Source organism: Chamaea fasciata, unplaced genomic scaffold (assembly GCF_029207755.1).
Source record: "Chamaea fasciata isolate MVZ Bird 193981 ecotype frontalis unplaced genomic scaffold, bChaFas1.0.hap1 SCAF_15, whole genome shotgun sequence".
In the NCBI taxonomy this organism is placed as follows: Eukaryota; Metazoa; Chordata; class Aves; order Passeriformes; family Sylviidae; genus Chamaea; species Chamaea fasciata.
Window position 1 is genome coordinate 4,853,195 of NW_027094100.1, and position 16,403 is coordinate 4,869,597.

At 40.3% G+C, this 16,403-nt stretch overlaps 1 protein-coding gene across 3 annotated transcripts in view; it reads left to right on the forward strand.

Annotated features, from left to right (window-relative positions):
* The first annotated feature begins 547 nt into the window (after positions 1 to 547).
* The window catches only part of GABRB2 (gamma-aminobutyric acid type A receptor subunit beta2), a 137,109-nt gene continuing 121,253 nt past the window's right edge, over positions 548 to 16,403 (forward strand). For all 3 annotated transcript variants that reach the window (XM_066196849.1, XM_066196851.1, XM_066196852.1), the window contains exons 1-5: positions 548 to 640; positions 789 to 911; positions 1,691 to 1,923; positions 2,050 to 2,141; positions 3,018 to 3,085. In XM_066196849.1, coding sequence (XP_066052946.1) covers positions 1,847 to 1,923; positions 2,050 to 2,141; positions 3,018 to 3,085 — 237 coding nt within the window. In that variant the 5' untranslated portion in view covers positions 548 to 640; positions 789 to 911; positions 1,691 to 1,846. The remainder of the gene's footprint in view (positions 641 to 788; positions 912 to 1,690; positions 1,924 to 2,049; positions 2,142 to 3,017; positions 3,086 to 16,403) is intronic.

The window sequence follows — 16,403 nt, forward strand, 5'->3', positions numbered from 1 at the left end:
CCCCCCACCCTCCACCCCGCCGCTTCCCTAGGTGAGGCTTCATCCCAGCGCCTGCCCGTCCGCCCCCACCTCAGCCCTTCCTCTCCTCGCCCTTCCCGGGAGACGCCGCCGCCTCTTCTCTCCGAGCATCCCCCGGCCCCGCACCCCTCCTGACTCTCCTGCTCCCGGCCGGGGTGCGCCTGGGTGTGGACTGGGGCCGGCCCGGCCGTGCGAGGCGAATCGCGGCTTGCCCGGGGAGCAGGAGGCGGCGGCCGGCCCGGGGGCGGCGGGGTAGGGCAGGGCAGGAGCTCCGGAGCGCCTCAGCCCCGCGCCGGGGACCGCGCCGAGCCGGGGAGCGAGCGGCTCTTCAGCCCGCCTCGATCTCTGTGCAACACCTTCACCCTTGTCCCTCCCCCACCACCCGCCGTTTCTTCTTTTTTTTCTTTTTTTTTTTTCTTTTTATTTCTCCTTTTTTTTTTTTTTTTTTTTTTTTTTTTTTCCCGCTCCTCCACTCTCTCTCTTGCAGTGAGTTAAATATTTCTTTTGTTAATTGACGCCCAAAGTGTTCCCAATCCCTTCCCCGCGCCGCCCGGGCCGACCGAGGACGTGTGCACGCCCAGATCCGCTCGGTGAAGCAGCACAGATCCGCGGGGCCGAGCGGGTATGTGCGTGAGGAGGAGGAGGAGGTGGTGTAAAAGGAGCGACGGGCACAAAGCAGATTTGAGAGGAATAATTTAACTCCGGCGTTTGTTGTTTTTCAGGGGTTTGTTTTTTCCCTTCTCTCTCTCTTATCTTTTTTTTCTGTTCAGGATTTAAATGTCACTCAAAGCATCCCCAGATCAGCTTTCCGCTCGTCTCCGGTTTCTTCCGAGGCATTAATTGGATCACACGCTGCATTTGAAGAGTTTGGTTTGGGTGTTTTACCCACTAAGGTAAGAGGGCTTACGCACCTACATCGGGTCTGGATGGTCACTGAAAGCCTTTCGGAGTGGTGTTTTTCTTCCCCTTGGCCCCCCTCCCCCAGCTCCCTGGCCAGGTTTCGTTCTACCTGAAGAACTCGCATCTCTGGGTTAACCATCGGTCGATACAGGGAAAATGCGCCGGGGGGGAGCGGGGTCGTGGGGGCTCCGCGCCCGCCCCTCAGGCACCAGCCAGTGACCCGTGGGAGCCGGCGGTCGCAGCCGGCGACCCCCTCAGTTCCCAGTGCCTCTGCTCCTGGAATAGCGCCTGGCATCACAGAAAGGAAAGAAACAGCCTAATCCCCTCTTACAAGAAACTATTCGTCATCATATTTTTTTCCTCCGTGAGAAATATTGTAGGCGCTCATCTCCCTCCTCCCCCACCGCCCGCCTCCGTTGCCAGCGCCGGCTCCTTTGCCCGCACCTTTCCTCGCTTCAGCCGGTTCTTTCCAGGGACTAAAAAGTTAAGCTGCCCCCTCTCTCCCCCCACCTGCCCCCATACGTACGCAGTGCATTCTCCTTTTTAACTATTCTCCCTGTGCCTAATCCGAGTCCGTCCAGCCCCCCCCCAACGCTTAAACTAGGTTGCAAAGCCGCTGTACCCTGCAACTCCTAAAACTTCTCTTCGTGCTGTGATTTATACTCTATAATAACAAAAAGGACAACAAAAATATACTGGATCCTCCTGTGGATTATTATATATTTTTTTAAATAATGCATTTCCTTCTTCCCCTTTAATTTTTTTTTTCAAGGAAATTTGCTCCATCTCCAGCAGCAACCACTGCTCCTTTTGATGTTGTGGTACGCCGTGCGCATGCGCTTCACATTAGAATTACTGCACTGGCCAGAATAAGTTGGATCTCTTCTTCTCTTCACTGAAACCCTAAATCATATCGAAAGCTAAAGGGATGCTGAGAGTCCGGAAAAAGGGTTACTTTGGGATTTGGTCATTCCCTTTAATAATAGCTGCGGTGTGTGCACAGAGGTAAGTGATTAAGGCATCTCTTTTCCTTTACTTTGAATTGCAGTGCATGCTGCTGCTGAGAGGAATGTACAGCTGGGGGCTGAGAAATCAGAAATAATACAGTATTATTCTTTCTTTTTTCTTTAGTGTCAATGACCCTAGCAATATGTCACTGGTGAAAGAGACCGTGGATAGACTGCTGAAGGGCTATGACATTCGCTTGAGGCCAGATTTTGGAGGTAATTTGACTGCTTTTGCATAAGAGAGGTTGCATATCCGGGCTGGGTGCGTTTTGTGTGGGGGCGGTTTCAAACGGTTTGTGGGTGCTGTTGCTTTGGGGGGTGTGTGTGTGTTGCCATTTCCTGTAGATGATCCAAAGTTAAGCCCATTGTTTCTCAATTTTCTTAGCACAGGATGCTCTTAATGCCATCACTTAAATTACTTGTATATTCATAATCGGTCCATCACTGTGTGTGTGTGATGATACTTTACTAACCTGTAATTAATCCCTTGTTTAACTGTTCTTACCGAGATGCAAATCTCTCTTTAAGTTCACCCGACGTTTGTTCCTTTCAGCCTAATGTGCCTGTGATCACAGTTACTATTTTCGAGTACAAGATGTGCTGTTAAACTGATACAAAAATGTCATTTAACCCCCTGCGTGCTCCTACTTCGAACTAGTTTGTTTATTTCGGATGTGTTCGCTGCGGGTGACCCTTTCCCCCCCACACACACCTTGTCGCCCCCATCCCTCCCCGGGGGCTCGGTGCTGGCCGTCGCCGGGGCGCGGGGCTGGGCGTGTGGCGGGGGGTGGCGGCGGCGGAGGGCGGCTCGGGGGCGCGGAGGGGCGCGGAGCCGGTGCCGGCACGTGTGTGTGTGTGTGTTACATAAAGCACCGCGGCTCACAGCCCCGGCAGCGCACGGTGGGACCCCGCCGAGGAGGGGGGGGAAAAAAAACAAAACGGGGGGAGCACTTTATGCCTCCCTCCTGACTTTCTGGCTATGTTTAAACGTCGTTTCATGTGTTTCACAGGGCTGCGTTCGCCCTGCTAACTCTGGTAAGAATGAGTTAAGTTCTTAGAGATCACATTGCGGACCATCTTGTCGGTTTGCAGGTCCCCCAGTGGCTGTTGGCATGAACATAGACATTGCCAGTATAGATATGGTGTCGGAAGTCAATATGGTGAGTACTTAGGGTTTGGGGCTGCTTGCTGTCGGAAGCGGGCGGGGGGGGGGTCGGCCGTCGATTCCCCCGCCCCTACCAAGGCGGAGCGGTGCCCGCGGGCGTGCGGGGAGAGCCGGCGCGGCCTCCCGCCCCGGGGAGGCGGCGGGGCGGGGCACACCGGGCTGCTCGGGGGGCCGGCGGGGTCTCGGGGGCGGCCTTGCCCGGTCGGCGGCGGATGGCGGGGCGGGGAGCGGCGGGGCCGCCCGGGCTGCGCGGGGCCGCTCCTGCGGCAGCTCCGGGGCCGCTCCCGCCCTCAGCGCCTTTCCGCGAGCAACGGCGCCCCCTGCCGGCCGCGCGCGCGCACCGCACGCGCCGCCCCGCGCGCCCGCCTCGCCCGTGGCCCGCCCGGTGCCTCTCCTGAGGCCGGGCCTCGGGAAAAACAAACAAACAAACAAACACACAAAAATCAATAAGTGCCGTGTCTCTCAGCAGAGCACTTTCGATTAAAAACAAAACAAAACAAAGTGGTTTTTACTGCTGTGTGTGTTCAAAACTTTCCTTTTCTTCCCCCCCCCCCGCGCCTGGCATTGTTTTGGATGGTGATGAAAGGGTCGATGATTTTAGAAGTTTATTTTTTCCAAGATGTTTGTTTCTCTTACCGAAATACTTGGAACTGGCTCAGATACTGAACTTGTTCAGAACTTAGCAATTTGACGCTTCCTGTGTTTCACTTTCATCACCTGGGAGACTAATGAGGTGTGGAGAAAATTGGACAGGTCTGATTCATGCTTTAGAAGAGGCTGTTCTTGACTTACATGAAACTTTACAAGCATTCACTTTTATTATTTGGAAATGTGTGGAGTCAAGTTTTGAAGTTTTTATCTTAATTTGCATGCTGATTGGTTAAGGACACGAAATTTGGCCCAACACTCAAAAAGACACTGAAACATAGTAGCACATGATACAAAAGTGATGCAAAATAAACGTGATTTTGTCAAGTATTAGTGAATGGAAGTTTGTTGTTTGAAGCAAACTTTCCATTATTCTTAAAGAGGTTTCAAGTAAACGTCTTTCTAAATACAAGTGTGATATTAGGGCTATTGCTGTGGCTGTAATCATGCATTTGAAAATAACACCTGGAAAGTTATCAGTTGTTTTAATATCATTGTACTACTAAAATATTTAACTCCTCAGTATCGTGCTTGGATTCTCAGAGATGTTGCACTGTATGGATTGGCAAACATTCGTTCTCAAACTTCGTGACTCATGTGATGTACAGGAGTTTTTTCATAATGTAAAATAAAGCCCTTGGCCTAATTTATGGATAACATTACAGGTGATTTTACTGTGCGACAGGGAGGTATTGGTGACAGAGAGCTTGATGCTGCTCTTTTTCAAGATACCAGGAAAGCTGAATAATTTCACCTTCTGAAACATTACTTTAGGAAAATTTCTAAGTGGCTAAAAGGGGCTTCCAAACATTGTATCACTAAACTTGTTATCTAGCTCCTCCAGGAGCTTTAAGTGCAGAGAAAGAAAAGTACTTAGTATTTTAAACCACTTGCTTTTCATTAAGAGAACTATGGGTAGGAGAAACAGGGACATAGAGTTGTTTCTTAGACAGCCCTGAGCAGTGAGGAAATGATGAGGGCTCCTTGCTGGGACTGCAATCTACCAGGTCAGTGTTACATCCCATCCCTTCAGAACTGGAAGGTTCTTGGGAAAAAATTGTAAAAAAATCTCATGAATCTTTTCTTTGTTTCTTTAGGTGGTTTCTAGACATTTGGTTTCCAATTAAAGGTGATAACATATCAGAATACTGTGATCTGACACTTACAGCCCAACTATATAAAGCAGTATTATTTTTAGTATTCTGTAGTCAGTTTATTGTGTTTCTATAATGAAATGTTTGACCTTTCTGAAAAAAAAGTCTTTTCAGACTATCTGCAGAACTCAGAGGAGGGACTGTATAGACAATTTTGTCCTACTAATTTGCCTAAAGCATTTAAGCTCTGGGCTTATTTTACTCTAAGAAGCCACCTATTTCTTAAAACCAGGCAATCATGTTACATAATTTTTTTTCACTTCCAGTTTCAAAAGAGATTCCAAACCAAGATTATAATCTGTTTAATTGCAAAATGTAGCACTTGATTTTATAGTGGTCTGTAAAACGTAGCAAGTCCTAAAATACCCTGAATATAACCTGAAATGGATGAGGAGAGAGACATACAAGGAAACAATAAAATACTTAGTATGCAAGGCCTTGCCTTTTTTGCTTGCAAATTCACCAGAATTTGGAGTAGAAACCAGGAGGAATACCAAGGAATGCCAGCTTTTGAATTTTTTGGATTTATGGACCTATTTTTTTCTAAGCATGGCCTCGCTGTAGCTTTGTTTGTCGTCATGGCAAACACTACTGACTTTATCTAAAGGCACATCTTTGCCTGGACTCATGTACTAATATTAATGGGATCAAACTTCTGCCTTGGGAGAAAGGCTGAATAAGCATGGTTATTCAGCTTGAGATGACTTCTATTAATTTTACTGTTAATTTATTTTAAAATTACATTTTTTTTCTCAGTCTTGATATATTGCATCTACCGTATAAACTTGTGCCACCCTACTGGCAGAATGTTTTTGTCACTCCAGTGTCGTGAAGTACATCAGTAAGTTTTCACTTTGTTGAACAGGAGAATTTAGACTGGCTCTTATAGGAAGTAAAAGTGTGTTAAGGATGTCCAGGAATATTATTGTTGACTTTGAATTCTTAAAGAGGTCATAAGTACTTGCATCATAAAAAACTCAGAGTGTCTTAGGCTTTACAGGTGCCTTATAATTATTTCTTTTATGCAACAGAGCTGAAAGTGTAAGCTCTTTACCCTGGGTAGTGAGAAACTTGAACTAGCATTTATCTGAGTTTACAGAAATGGTTTCAAAGTACTGGTGCTTGTGAACATGAGTTGTTCCAGCTCTGGGGGATGCACTGAATGCACATGAGAAAAGTGAGAACTTCAGGTGTGTGTGGTTATCAACAAATATCATGGTTATTTGAATTATTTTCTTGGTATTCTGCAAAGAAAAAGTACACAGCAGGTATTTTGTGCAATACAGTAATGATTATGGCTAATTCCACTCTCCACCAGGTCCTGCAATATTGTTGAGTGTATCCTTTATTCTAGTTATACTACAGATTTTCTTAGGGTTTCTCTTATTCAAGTGACGATGGAGAACAAAGATGGAGATCTGTGAAGGCTACTTAAATGGTTTTCCTGGGCTAATGAATTTGATGTTATGTAAGATTAGCTGTGTTGCAGTGAGTCTAATGCAATGTTTACATTTCGACATTTTCCTTTCAGTTAATTTTTGGAATAGACCCCTTGAAAATGTAGCAATGAAGACTATTCTCCATTCTAATTTTCTCCTTTTTCTCCCAACTATTCCCTCATAAACTCTTTGTGAAAATTGGTACAGGTTCATTAAGAAGTACAGAAATAAATTTTCTTCCCTAGACACCCCTGAAGATTCTGTGTAACATGTTGTGCATTTGATCTCTAGATAAGACATGAGGACATTTGATCTCTAGATAAGACATTTCTATGGATAATATTGGTCAAGTTAGTTTTCAATGTCTTGGCTTATTCTCTATAAAATAGGTCAACATTTCCTTTTTTTTTTTTTTTTTTTTTTTTTTTTTTTTTTTTTTTTTCCCCTTGGCTTGTGGCTATTCTGGGATTCTGGTACAGAATGTCTTGAAAAGAGAGAGAAATATTCTGTAGCTACAGATTTTGCTCAGGAAATATACACTTTTTTGAGGTAATGGGTTGTGTACGTGTCCTGGGGTGACTGTATGGTCCAGAATCCCTATTGTCTAGGGTTTTTTTGTCTAGATAAAAGTATAATTAAATATAACTGTTCACTCTGTGGGTCACTGGGATCTGCAGAGAGGAATCTGAACTGCTTATTTAATTCCAAGTACTTGCTTGCTTAGTGGGCAGGTTTTGGCACAGGAGTCAGTGGTGTGTATGAGGTTAGAGACGATGGATTGGTTTGTCTTAGTGGGAGCCATTACCGTTGATTGAGAGCATAATCCTTCCATCAAGAGGGAGTTGGGGAAACAAAGGAGCTGTTACCATCTATCAGGGAAAGGTTTATTTCTTAGTGTGTGCCAAGTTTTACATAGCAGAGCCTGATAGCTTCAAAGCTCTAAAAAGAGAAGGTTTTTTTCAATATATATTATATTTCACTTCTGTATTTGAGTTATGCCAAAGTTACACAAAACAATAAGTGTAATACTCATAGATCAGAATATTCTCAGAAATGTGCAGGAATAGCTGTAATTTGATGATAGACCTCTGATTTTGAGTTGCTCTTGATAATGGAAACCCACTACTGGTTTTCTTAAAATTTTTCCCTTTTCTTGAGTTATTTTCAGTAGGGGACATTAACAAAGCTCAGGTTTGGATTATGAAATAGGTTTAGATAAAGAAAACAACAGGAGCTGTGTTGCTGCCTCTCAATTATCTGTATGTATGTAAAGGGAAGAGATGGCTTGTGATATAAAAAGAAATGGGGATTAAGTGGAAAGGCAATAGAGTGGAGCTCTTCCAAACCCCAAAACTCCGTGGAAAAGTCTTGATAGAGTAAAATGAAAACAGGAAAAAATGTCCTATATACACTGGTGTAGAAAGAGCTGAGGAAAATGGTCATGAAAATGGTTTCTGTCAGCAATATCTTCTTTTGTTAATCCTTTCTAGTTGTTTATGTTGCTGCACATATTCTGTAGAGAGAAAAAAGAGAGAACAGGGCTGAAAATGCATTGAAAGTGAAGTACTGGAATACTGAGAAGGTGCTGCTTGACTAAATACTTCTGTTGCCAGAGACAGTTGGTTTTATTAGTTTCTCTGTGTCATAAATGCATATGTTTCCTCACATCAAACTGCATTTCTCAGCAGACAGTTTGAATTTGACTCTTGTCAAATTATTGTGCTTATACATTACTGACTCATACTGAAATGTGTCTACAGAGACTTCTGTGAATGCAGAGCAGGTGATGTATGTCTTAGAAGTGAGAACTTCTTTTTACTGAAAACCTTGTTTCACCTTTTCCTCCAGTTACTCTTTGGAATAACATCACATGACATTTTTGAACTGAACTAAATTTCATTAGTATGGATTTCCATTTTCTGTTACTACGTGTCTCTAATTCAGGCATTTTCCTTTCTTAGCTTAAAGGTATGTGAAAATAAATAAGATCTCCTATGTCCAAAGAAAATATTTATGCTTGAGGACCAAAATGAGTCTTCTTATTGACGCTCCACATGTGGATTCAAGTTTTCATGCTGGTTTTTCTAGAATATATAGAGCCACAGCATTAAAAGATTAATCTAGAACATGTATGCAGGAATATAGCGAGTTTGTAACTACTTTTATAAGATAGTTCACAAGTAATAAATTATTATGTATATTTATATATATTATGTGTATCTATGTTATATATAATAACATAGATACACATTATATATATATATATATGTATAGATACATATATATATTATGTCATGCTAAGATATGTATGTTATACATCTCTAGAAGCATGACATAATTCTCATTTTGCTTTAAGGTCAATATAAATGGTTTGTTAATTGGATTGCACTTTCAGTGTGCTACAGTGTTGCAAGACTTTAATCAGTAGAAAAATCTTGTTTGGTTGGTAGTGGTGATTTTTCAAAGTGATCACTCCCTTCTGCAGACCAGGGGATGGGTTTTAGTAATTTAAAGAGATTGCTTTGGAGGTGATTTGTACTACTGAATTAATAATTATTGTCTTGTGGGGTTTTTTGGTTTTTTCCTGTAAGAAAGCCTCGATCTATAAATATTGAAGTGTTTTGGCTCTTGCCACAGAAGAAAAGATAAATTTATCTTTAATATATTTTATGGGCAGTGTCTTGGTGCTAATGCGTGGGAATGAACATGAAGTGCACTTGTTAGCTCCTGCTATAGGCTGCTTTATTTCATAACTCCTCGATTGAAAATCACATAAAATCTTTATAGATGAGCCATGTAGTAGAATAAAAGATTTTTATGTTGTGCTCTACAAACTTGTTACAAGTTTAAGCTATTCCAGTGGTTGTATTTGTGCTCCTTAGTGACTCCAAAGTCTGTCAGTGCATCATGACTAAATCCTTATTATTCCTCCCTCCCTTTTTTATCCTCATACATCATGCAACCCTCTTCAAGTTTTATAATAGAACCTTTAGTATTCAATCATGTTGAAGTACAGTCTCGTATAGTAATAATTTTTTTTTTCCCAAAAGTAATCCAGATTCCTAGTAGACTTCTGGTGGTTAATGCTGTAGTTCTCTGCTAGTGCTTGTAAGAATTAAGTAAGCAGCGTTCAGTCCCCTCATTTCAAGGGATGGTACTCATCCACAAGGTAATTTTTATAAGTCCCCTTTTAAGACATGGAAGATGGCATCTTGTTTGTCTTCAGAGATGATAACTTCAGAAATAGTCAAATGTCTGCAGTTATTAAAACTGACAAATTTGCTACTATGAGTGGATGCAATTTGTCTGTACCTGTGTATAATTACATATGAATTGTGGGTATTGACAAGTGTCAGTTATGGGTTTGCAAAAGAAAACCAGGACAGAATCAGCCTTTGTACTCTACTGTAATCACTCTAACTATGCTTCTACAGGGATCCCCATCCTGCTCCCATTTCTTGACAGAGATGCTGTGTACAGTGGGTGGATAAGAGCCAGGACAGCACAAACCCTGGAGGAAAAGTGACATAGGGGCATATATGCAGTTGCAGCCTTGCCTGTCTGAAGGCCAGTGAAGTAGCAGTGCTCTCATTTCACAGCTTTTCCCTACAAAAATCTTTGCATGCAAATTTTCTGGCTAAATATTTTCAAATTAGTTGAACAATGCAAAGATCCTCCCAAGACTTGGAATCACACCAACTGCATATGACATTTTTGTATGAGTTTTTCAAATAAGGGTGTAATTAATTCCCAGTAAAAACTAGAAGTTCTGTTCTAAATGAGAAGACATTTAATATTCCAGAAATTGACATATATGCAACTGAATACAGAATATGTATATTTTCAATGTAGTTTATTACAGGCCAGATAAAATATTGGGAATGTGAGCTCTTCCCCTGTCCCCAGACTTAAAAGAGAAAGGGGACTGTGCTATTTCTGTGTATCTTGAGCTTCTTTTTGCATATCTCCATCAAAGCTAAGGCCTATTAATTTTTATTCTGTAAATACTGACAGAGGGATTAGTTTGTTAGTTTTCAAGTAATAAGAATTTAACTGTGTGGGGAGAAAATCAACCCTTCTGAGAGATGCATTTTGCAATTCAAGTGTGTGCTGTTATAGTAAATATGTCACTTCTGAGTATTTCCACTGATTTTTCCTATAAACAAACCATTGATTCTTTGTGATTGTGTTGAAAGACAAACTCAGCTTTATAAATTTTGAACAAGTATAAGAAATTTACAGAAAGCTTGGCCTTGGACAGGAGCACCATATTAAATCACCCTAGTGAAAGCATTACTCAAAAAAACCCAGCTATTTGAAGTGGAAAGTTCTTGTTCCAGTGTCTGCTTTCTGGACTGTTTCTTCTATCATTTCTTCTTTAATGAACAGGCTTTTCTATTAACCAAACAACTCTGCAACAGTGGATTAAACCTCAAATTTTCCTTTACATTTGAGTGTCATTATTACTGCTTTTGAATGTCTCTTTTCCATGGCCATGTGTTTTGCATCCCTTGCTGCAGAGCAGCCTGGCTGTAGGGAATGTTCTAGATGGAAACACCTCCCATGGTGTTTGGGAGTGGAAGCATTTGGATGTAAGGGGACCAGACAAACAGGCCTTGTATGTCATGAATTAGCCTGTGAAAGGCTGATCACACAACCTTTGCATTCTCTGTCACTGGAAATATTTTTGAACCAGAGTAGCCATGACTTTCTGTTACCTTAGACATTACCTAAGCACACTGACTTTGTCTATATTTGCATGAGATTTAAGTACTGTCAACCTGTTTGAATGGGCTCCAGTAGGGACAACGTGCCTGCTCACCTGGAGCAGTTCCTTCCTGAGCAGATGTGCAGTACAGATCTTTGTGAACTGGGAAAACTGAATCATCAAAATGGCACAAACTTGTGAATGTAATATTTTTCAGAGATTAGTCATCGCAATTTCCTTAAAAAGTTGGTTTTGATTGACTTGGGACAAAAGCCCCTGATGTGTAAAACGCTCTAAGTGTTGTTTACTTTTAGATACAACCCTTGGAGAGAAGTTGTTTTAAGGTGTAGAGTTAAGTAAAGGTCATGCTAAGCCCAACTGAGATGAGAAGCTCTTCCAGAAATGAGTGTGGATATTCATATATTTGGGATGTCTCAGAATGGTGACTTGTGATTTAGATTTCAGAAGTCTTTCTCATTCTACTTCTTGCATTACATATAGCTGGGAAGTAGCCAGGAGTTCCTATTGCTTTCAAGGAACTGAAGGCATTTTTTTCTCAGTGAGAACCAGCTATTAAAATGTAGTAATCAAGTACTGGAAAAGATACTGAAGCCTTTTTAAAAACCATTCACTTGCATGGATGCAGAAGCCTTTGGAAAATCTGATCCTAATTTCTATTGTAAATTGATATAAATTTTTTTTTCTATGGAAGTTTGAATTGGTTTTTAATGATTGGAAGAGATTCTTTCTGCTTGACTGAGTAAAATTAGTGTTCAGACTTTTTAAATTTTCTGCATAAACTTTTAAAAATGTATATTGTTTAAAAATAGCGGCACATTATTGCAACCACAGTGAAAGTAGTGAAATACTGTTGATTTCTTTTGGTCAGTAAGGGTGGATGTGTTGTCATTTGCATAACAGTTATCACCCAGTAGTCCAGAAATTGTTATGGTCCACTGTCTAATCCTTATTAGTTTCTTTTATAAGTGTATTTTTGAGTTAATGGACCCTGCAGCTCCAAAGAACTTGTAGAGCATTGTGGAATCTTTTTCCTCTCCCAAGGACTGATGACCCAATAGACTCTGCTGGCTCTCTCAGGTGTGTCAGAATAAGAGTGTTAATCCATGTTTGACAAGATGTGCACCAAAGGAGGCATAAAATTTAAGTGGAAAAAAAAATAGTTTGAAGATCCAGTAGATTGAATTCATAAATTAAATAATTTAGGAGTGTAACTTTCATTATTCCTTATTAGAAAATAATTTTTTTTGTTTAGATAATATACAGGGAAGAGGGAAATAGGATTAAACAAATATGCACATCATTTACAAATGGAAAGAAGCTTTTTTATACTAATTTCATCATTGTTTCTCTAATCATGTAGGTCCAGAAATGACCAAAGAGGCCTTTTAATCGGCCTGAAATCTTCCTAAAACTTACGTGACTGTTCAATCTGTTTTACTCTTTTTACTCAATTGCTCTTTTTCACTGACATTTTGCAATGCAAGATACTTATAGGAAGTCCATCCATACTAAAATTAACAATGTAATGTTTGTATCTTTCAGCAAATGCTATCTTAGGTTGCTCAAAATAAAATGCTCAACAACCACAATAAATAGGAGAATGAGGTAAAATTACTCCCTTTTCTTAATTTTGAAAGAAGCCTTTTCAAAGGTGTGGGAACATTTACTGAATAATGCACAGCTGAGACCTTTCATATTGAGTTTCAGCTAAAAATATATTGTTATAGCTGATATATAAATCCTCAAAAAATAGATTTGTAATGGAAATGCCAGGGGACCCTTAACTATAATCGTTTGTGTTAGTGTAAAAGCCTGGAAATGAATACAGTTTTCATTAATCTACTATTATGTGACACAAGTGACCAGTTACAGGGAAATCTATAATAATTCTGGTTAACCAGCTGCATTCAAATATACTGTTAAAAGTACCCACTTCTGTGCATAGGTTTTGCAGAATGCTTTTGTGATCTCAGGTCCCGCGTGAGCCTTGTTTTGAACTCTTAAAATGTGTAAATGTGAAGCTGATTTTTCCATGGAGGCTATTTCTGCATTGGTTTCTAAAAGATTTGTGGGCACTTGAGTGACTTGAAATGCAATACAAGATGATTCTTGTAATGTCTCAGCCTCTAAGTGTAAATGGCACTGGGTAATAGTCTCCAAAATTGTTGCTGTGCGATAGGTACTCTTTTGAAGTGAGAAGATGTTACTGGTGGTTTTAATTGGCTGGAAAGTCATAAAACCTTGGTGACAGTTTTGATTTAAGGATATTTAAAACCCAGTAAGTCCAATCATAGGAAGAGTACAGTTTTTTTACTCTTGGTCTTGAGTGAATGCTATAACCAAATGCGTTGCTGAGATGGCATTAGGAGGTTCATGTGGTTCCTACCAGGGTCAAACTTTGCCTCTTTTTAAATGGGAGATATCACTTGACATCAAAATCTCCCTGGCATCATTTTTTTACTTTCAGTTAAATGAATAAAAATGAACTTTTTAAAATCACAGAATCATCTTGGGTGAGCTAGATGACAGTGCAAAGTCTAAAGCATAGAACTAAATTTTGATTAATTTTTTAGTTGCATTGATTTTTTGAGAATGCAAAGGTGTATGAACTTTTGATATGGCATATGGGAGTTTAGGGTAGACACCTATGTCCCAGTAATATGCTGGCTGGATAACAGTTTTGTTTCTTTATGAAGGCAGAAATTATTTAGTAAAGATTGAGAATATGAGATTTCAATCAAAATTGCTGCTTTTGAATATGTAAAGGGCTTGTTTTAATCAATGTCCCAATTATTTTTATTAAGGAAGTATTTATTATTTCGTGTAACTTAAATTTCCTCTTGAGTTAAACTGTGTCTGCCTCTTCCCCTTGCATGTGTGTAAGAGATCCCAGTTATTCACACACCCGAGTCTCTTATTTCATTCTGGCTGATGCAGTTGCTGGTTGAGCATCAGTGTGAGCGTGTTTACAAACAGAACCAGTGAAGTTGTAGAGTGTAAATGTCTGACCATCAGCCCTAATCTCTCTGGCACTGCCCTTGGATCGTGGCTCTGACTGCAGCAGCAATGACAACCCCAGGGACAAACGGGAGTTCTGCATGTTCTGTCCTCATATCCTCATTTGGTGAGGACACACACCCATAAGACATCAGCATATGCTTGAGGTTAGGCTTTTAAGTGTTTTGCTGAACCATGTCCTTTGGATCATCCTGACCTCTCTGTGGAGGTGGATGTGGGGGGAGTTTTCCGTTGTCACCAATGGCAATGTCATAAACAGGATTATGTCTGCAGTTGTAAGTAGCAGATTAGACAACCATCAAGACAGAAAATCTGTTTTCCAGCAAATATTCCAAGTGATAAAGAACCTTAGGAGAAAAAGATAAAATGTGATGTATAGGCAGACTTGTTTCTATGCAGAATATTTTTTCCAAATTTCCCTGGAGGGATCCTCTGTTCTCTGAACATCCAAGAAGTTCGTTGTGCTTCTGATCAGCTTCCCACACATTCTCACCCACACTACTTTGCTGTGTCATCTTAATGTCATTTTTAAATACTAACAAAAGCATTTTGTTTATAATGCAGAAATAAAAATCTTGAGAGGGCAAAGAATGCCTTTTGTATGTTATTTTAGCAGATCAAAGCTGACTCATGAGTAGCAAATATGAAGTAATTAATGTATTTAAAATTCACAATTCCTGAGTTGCAAATTTAAGAAGTGTTTTGATTATAGTCATCATATTCCATAGACTTTTAAAAATATGATTAGTATTATTTTTAGAAAAGTTTACCTTGCTGCAGAGTATTACATTTAGAATATGGAGCAGTGTAGCAATTCGTAAAGGTGGGTATAACTGGTGTTTTAAATAATCGACTATGCTGAATTAAACAGTGTCCAGGTACACTAGAGGCCAAGTGGGAAGATGGAAAAACAATCTTTCTCTGGGGAGAAATTTGCAGCTATCATTTAATCTGATTGGCATGGGCAGAGTTAACCTTCGTTATTTGCTGCTTTTGTGATGGCCTGAACTTCCTGTAAGTACAGAAACGTGTCATTGCCACCATTGCAGGCAAGCACTCATGCAAGTTTTTATTTGCACCTAAACTAAAAATTTTCAAAATTTTAAATTTTTTGAGTTGAAAAAATTGGAACTGCAAGGTGAAACATTAGTTCTTGAGAGGTCAGTAAAACTTGAACTAGTTTCTTCTGGGGAAAAGGGGAGGAAGGTGCTGACTTGTGAGTGAGAGCTTTGTCTTGCTGGCCCAATGTCACAAACATCTTAAAGAATAAAAAATAATCAGGTTGCACTTGGAATCACTGGTAATATATGGACAGCAGTGGAAGAAAAATTATTTGTATTATTATATCACATATTATCAGTAGAAGAATTGCTTAATTTAAGACCTAATTCAATTTTTGTAAAAGTTGACTTCAGCTTTTTACTTTTGCTTGATAGTGTTGTGGACTTTTTCTTGTACCAATAAGAGCTTCCAAAGTGTGGGTTATGAAATGCTGCAGTTTCTTTTTATATTTCAGTAGCAGCCACCAAGCTGTGGTAATGACCCCCTTGTAAAAATGACAAAGATCTTTTGCTTGAAGGAGATGAACTGCAATTTTTGTCTCAAGTGGGAACCAATAATCCAGCTCCCATGCTATCCGAAAGATTCCCCAAAAGATTAATTTTCAAGTGTGTCTAAAAGCTTCTACAAAAAGCGAGAGAAACATTGTGGGGCTGTCACTAAATGCAGTATTTTATGATAAACTTTTTTCTGAAGTTCTCTGCTGAGAAAAGTGTTTCTAGAACCAGTGGCAGTGTAGCGCAGATTTGCAAACTTTCCGCTGTGGAAACGTCTCCCTCTAGAGAGGCAAAGTTTTATCTCACCTGTTTGTTTTTTTTTTTTCTGTATATAAAACAACCAAACCAAAACAATGAATTCAGGAAAAACCCCTAAACAACACTTACTTTTTAGTAACCTTAGAGCACAGGTAAGTTCACAATTTACAATAGTGAAACGGCTGGAATTGTATATTTTTATGGGCAGAATTTTACTCTGGTGTGTTGGATTATTTTTTTCTCTTTCTGCTTGTGTAGCTGCACTCCTGGTATTAAGAGAACTTGAGTCTTAGATGAACTGTCAAAAAAAGCGTTGGTGTGATAGAGAAATAAGGTTTTAGTTCCTCCTGTCTGAAGACCTCAAAGTAATTTTTTATCAATTTGAGCATATGTTAAAGCTTGGAGCTCTCTCTTGACTTAGACCAGTGTTATAGTGTTTTGTTGTTTCCCAGTTGTTGTTTCAGGTGCACCCATTTCAAATCTCTTGTACTAAATTACTGGTTGACCTTCT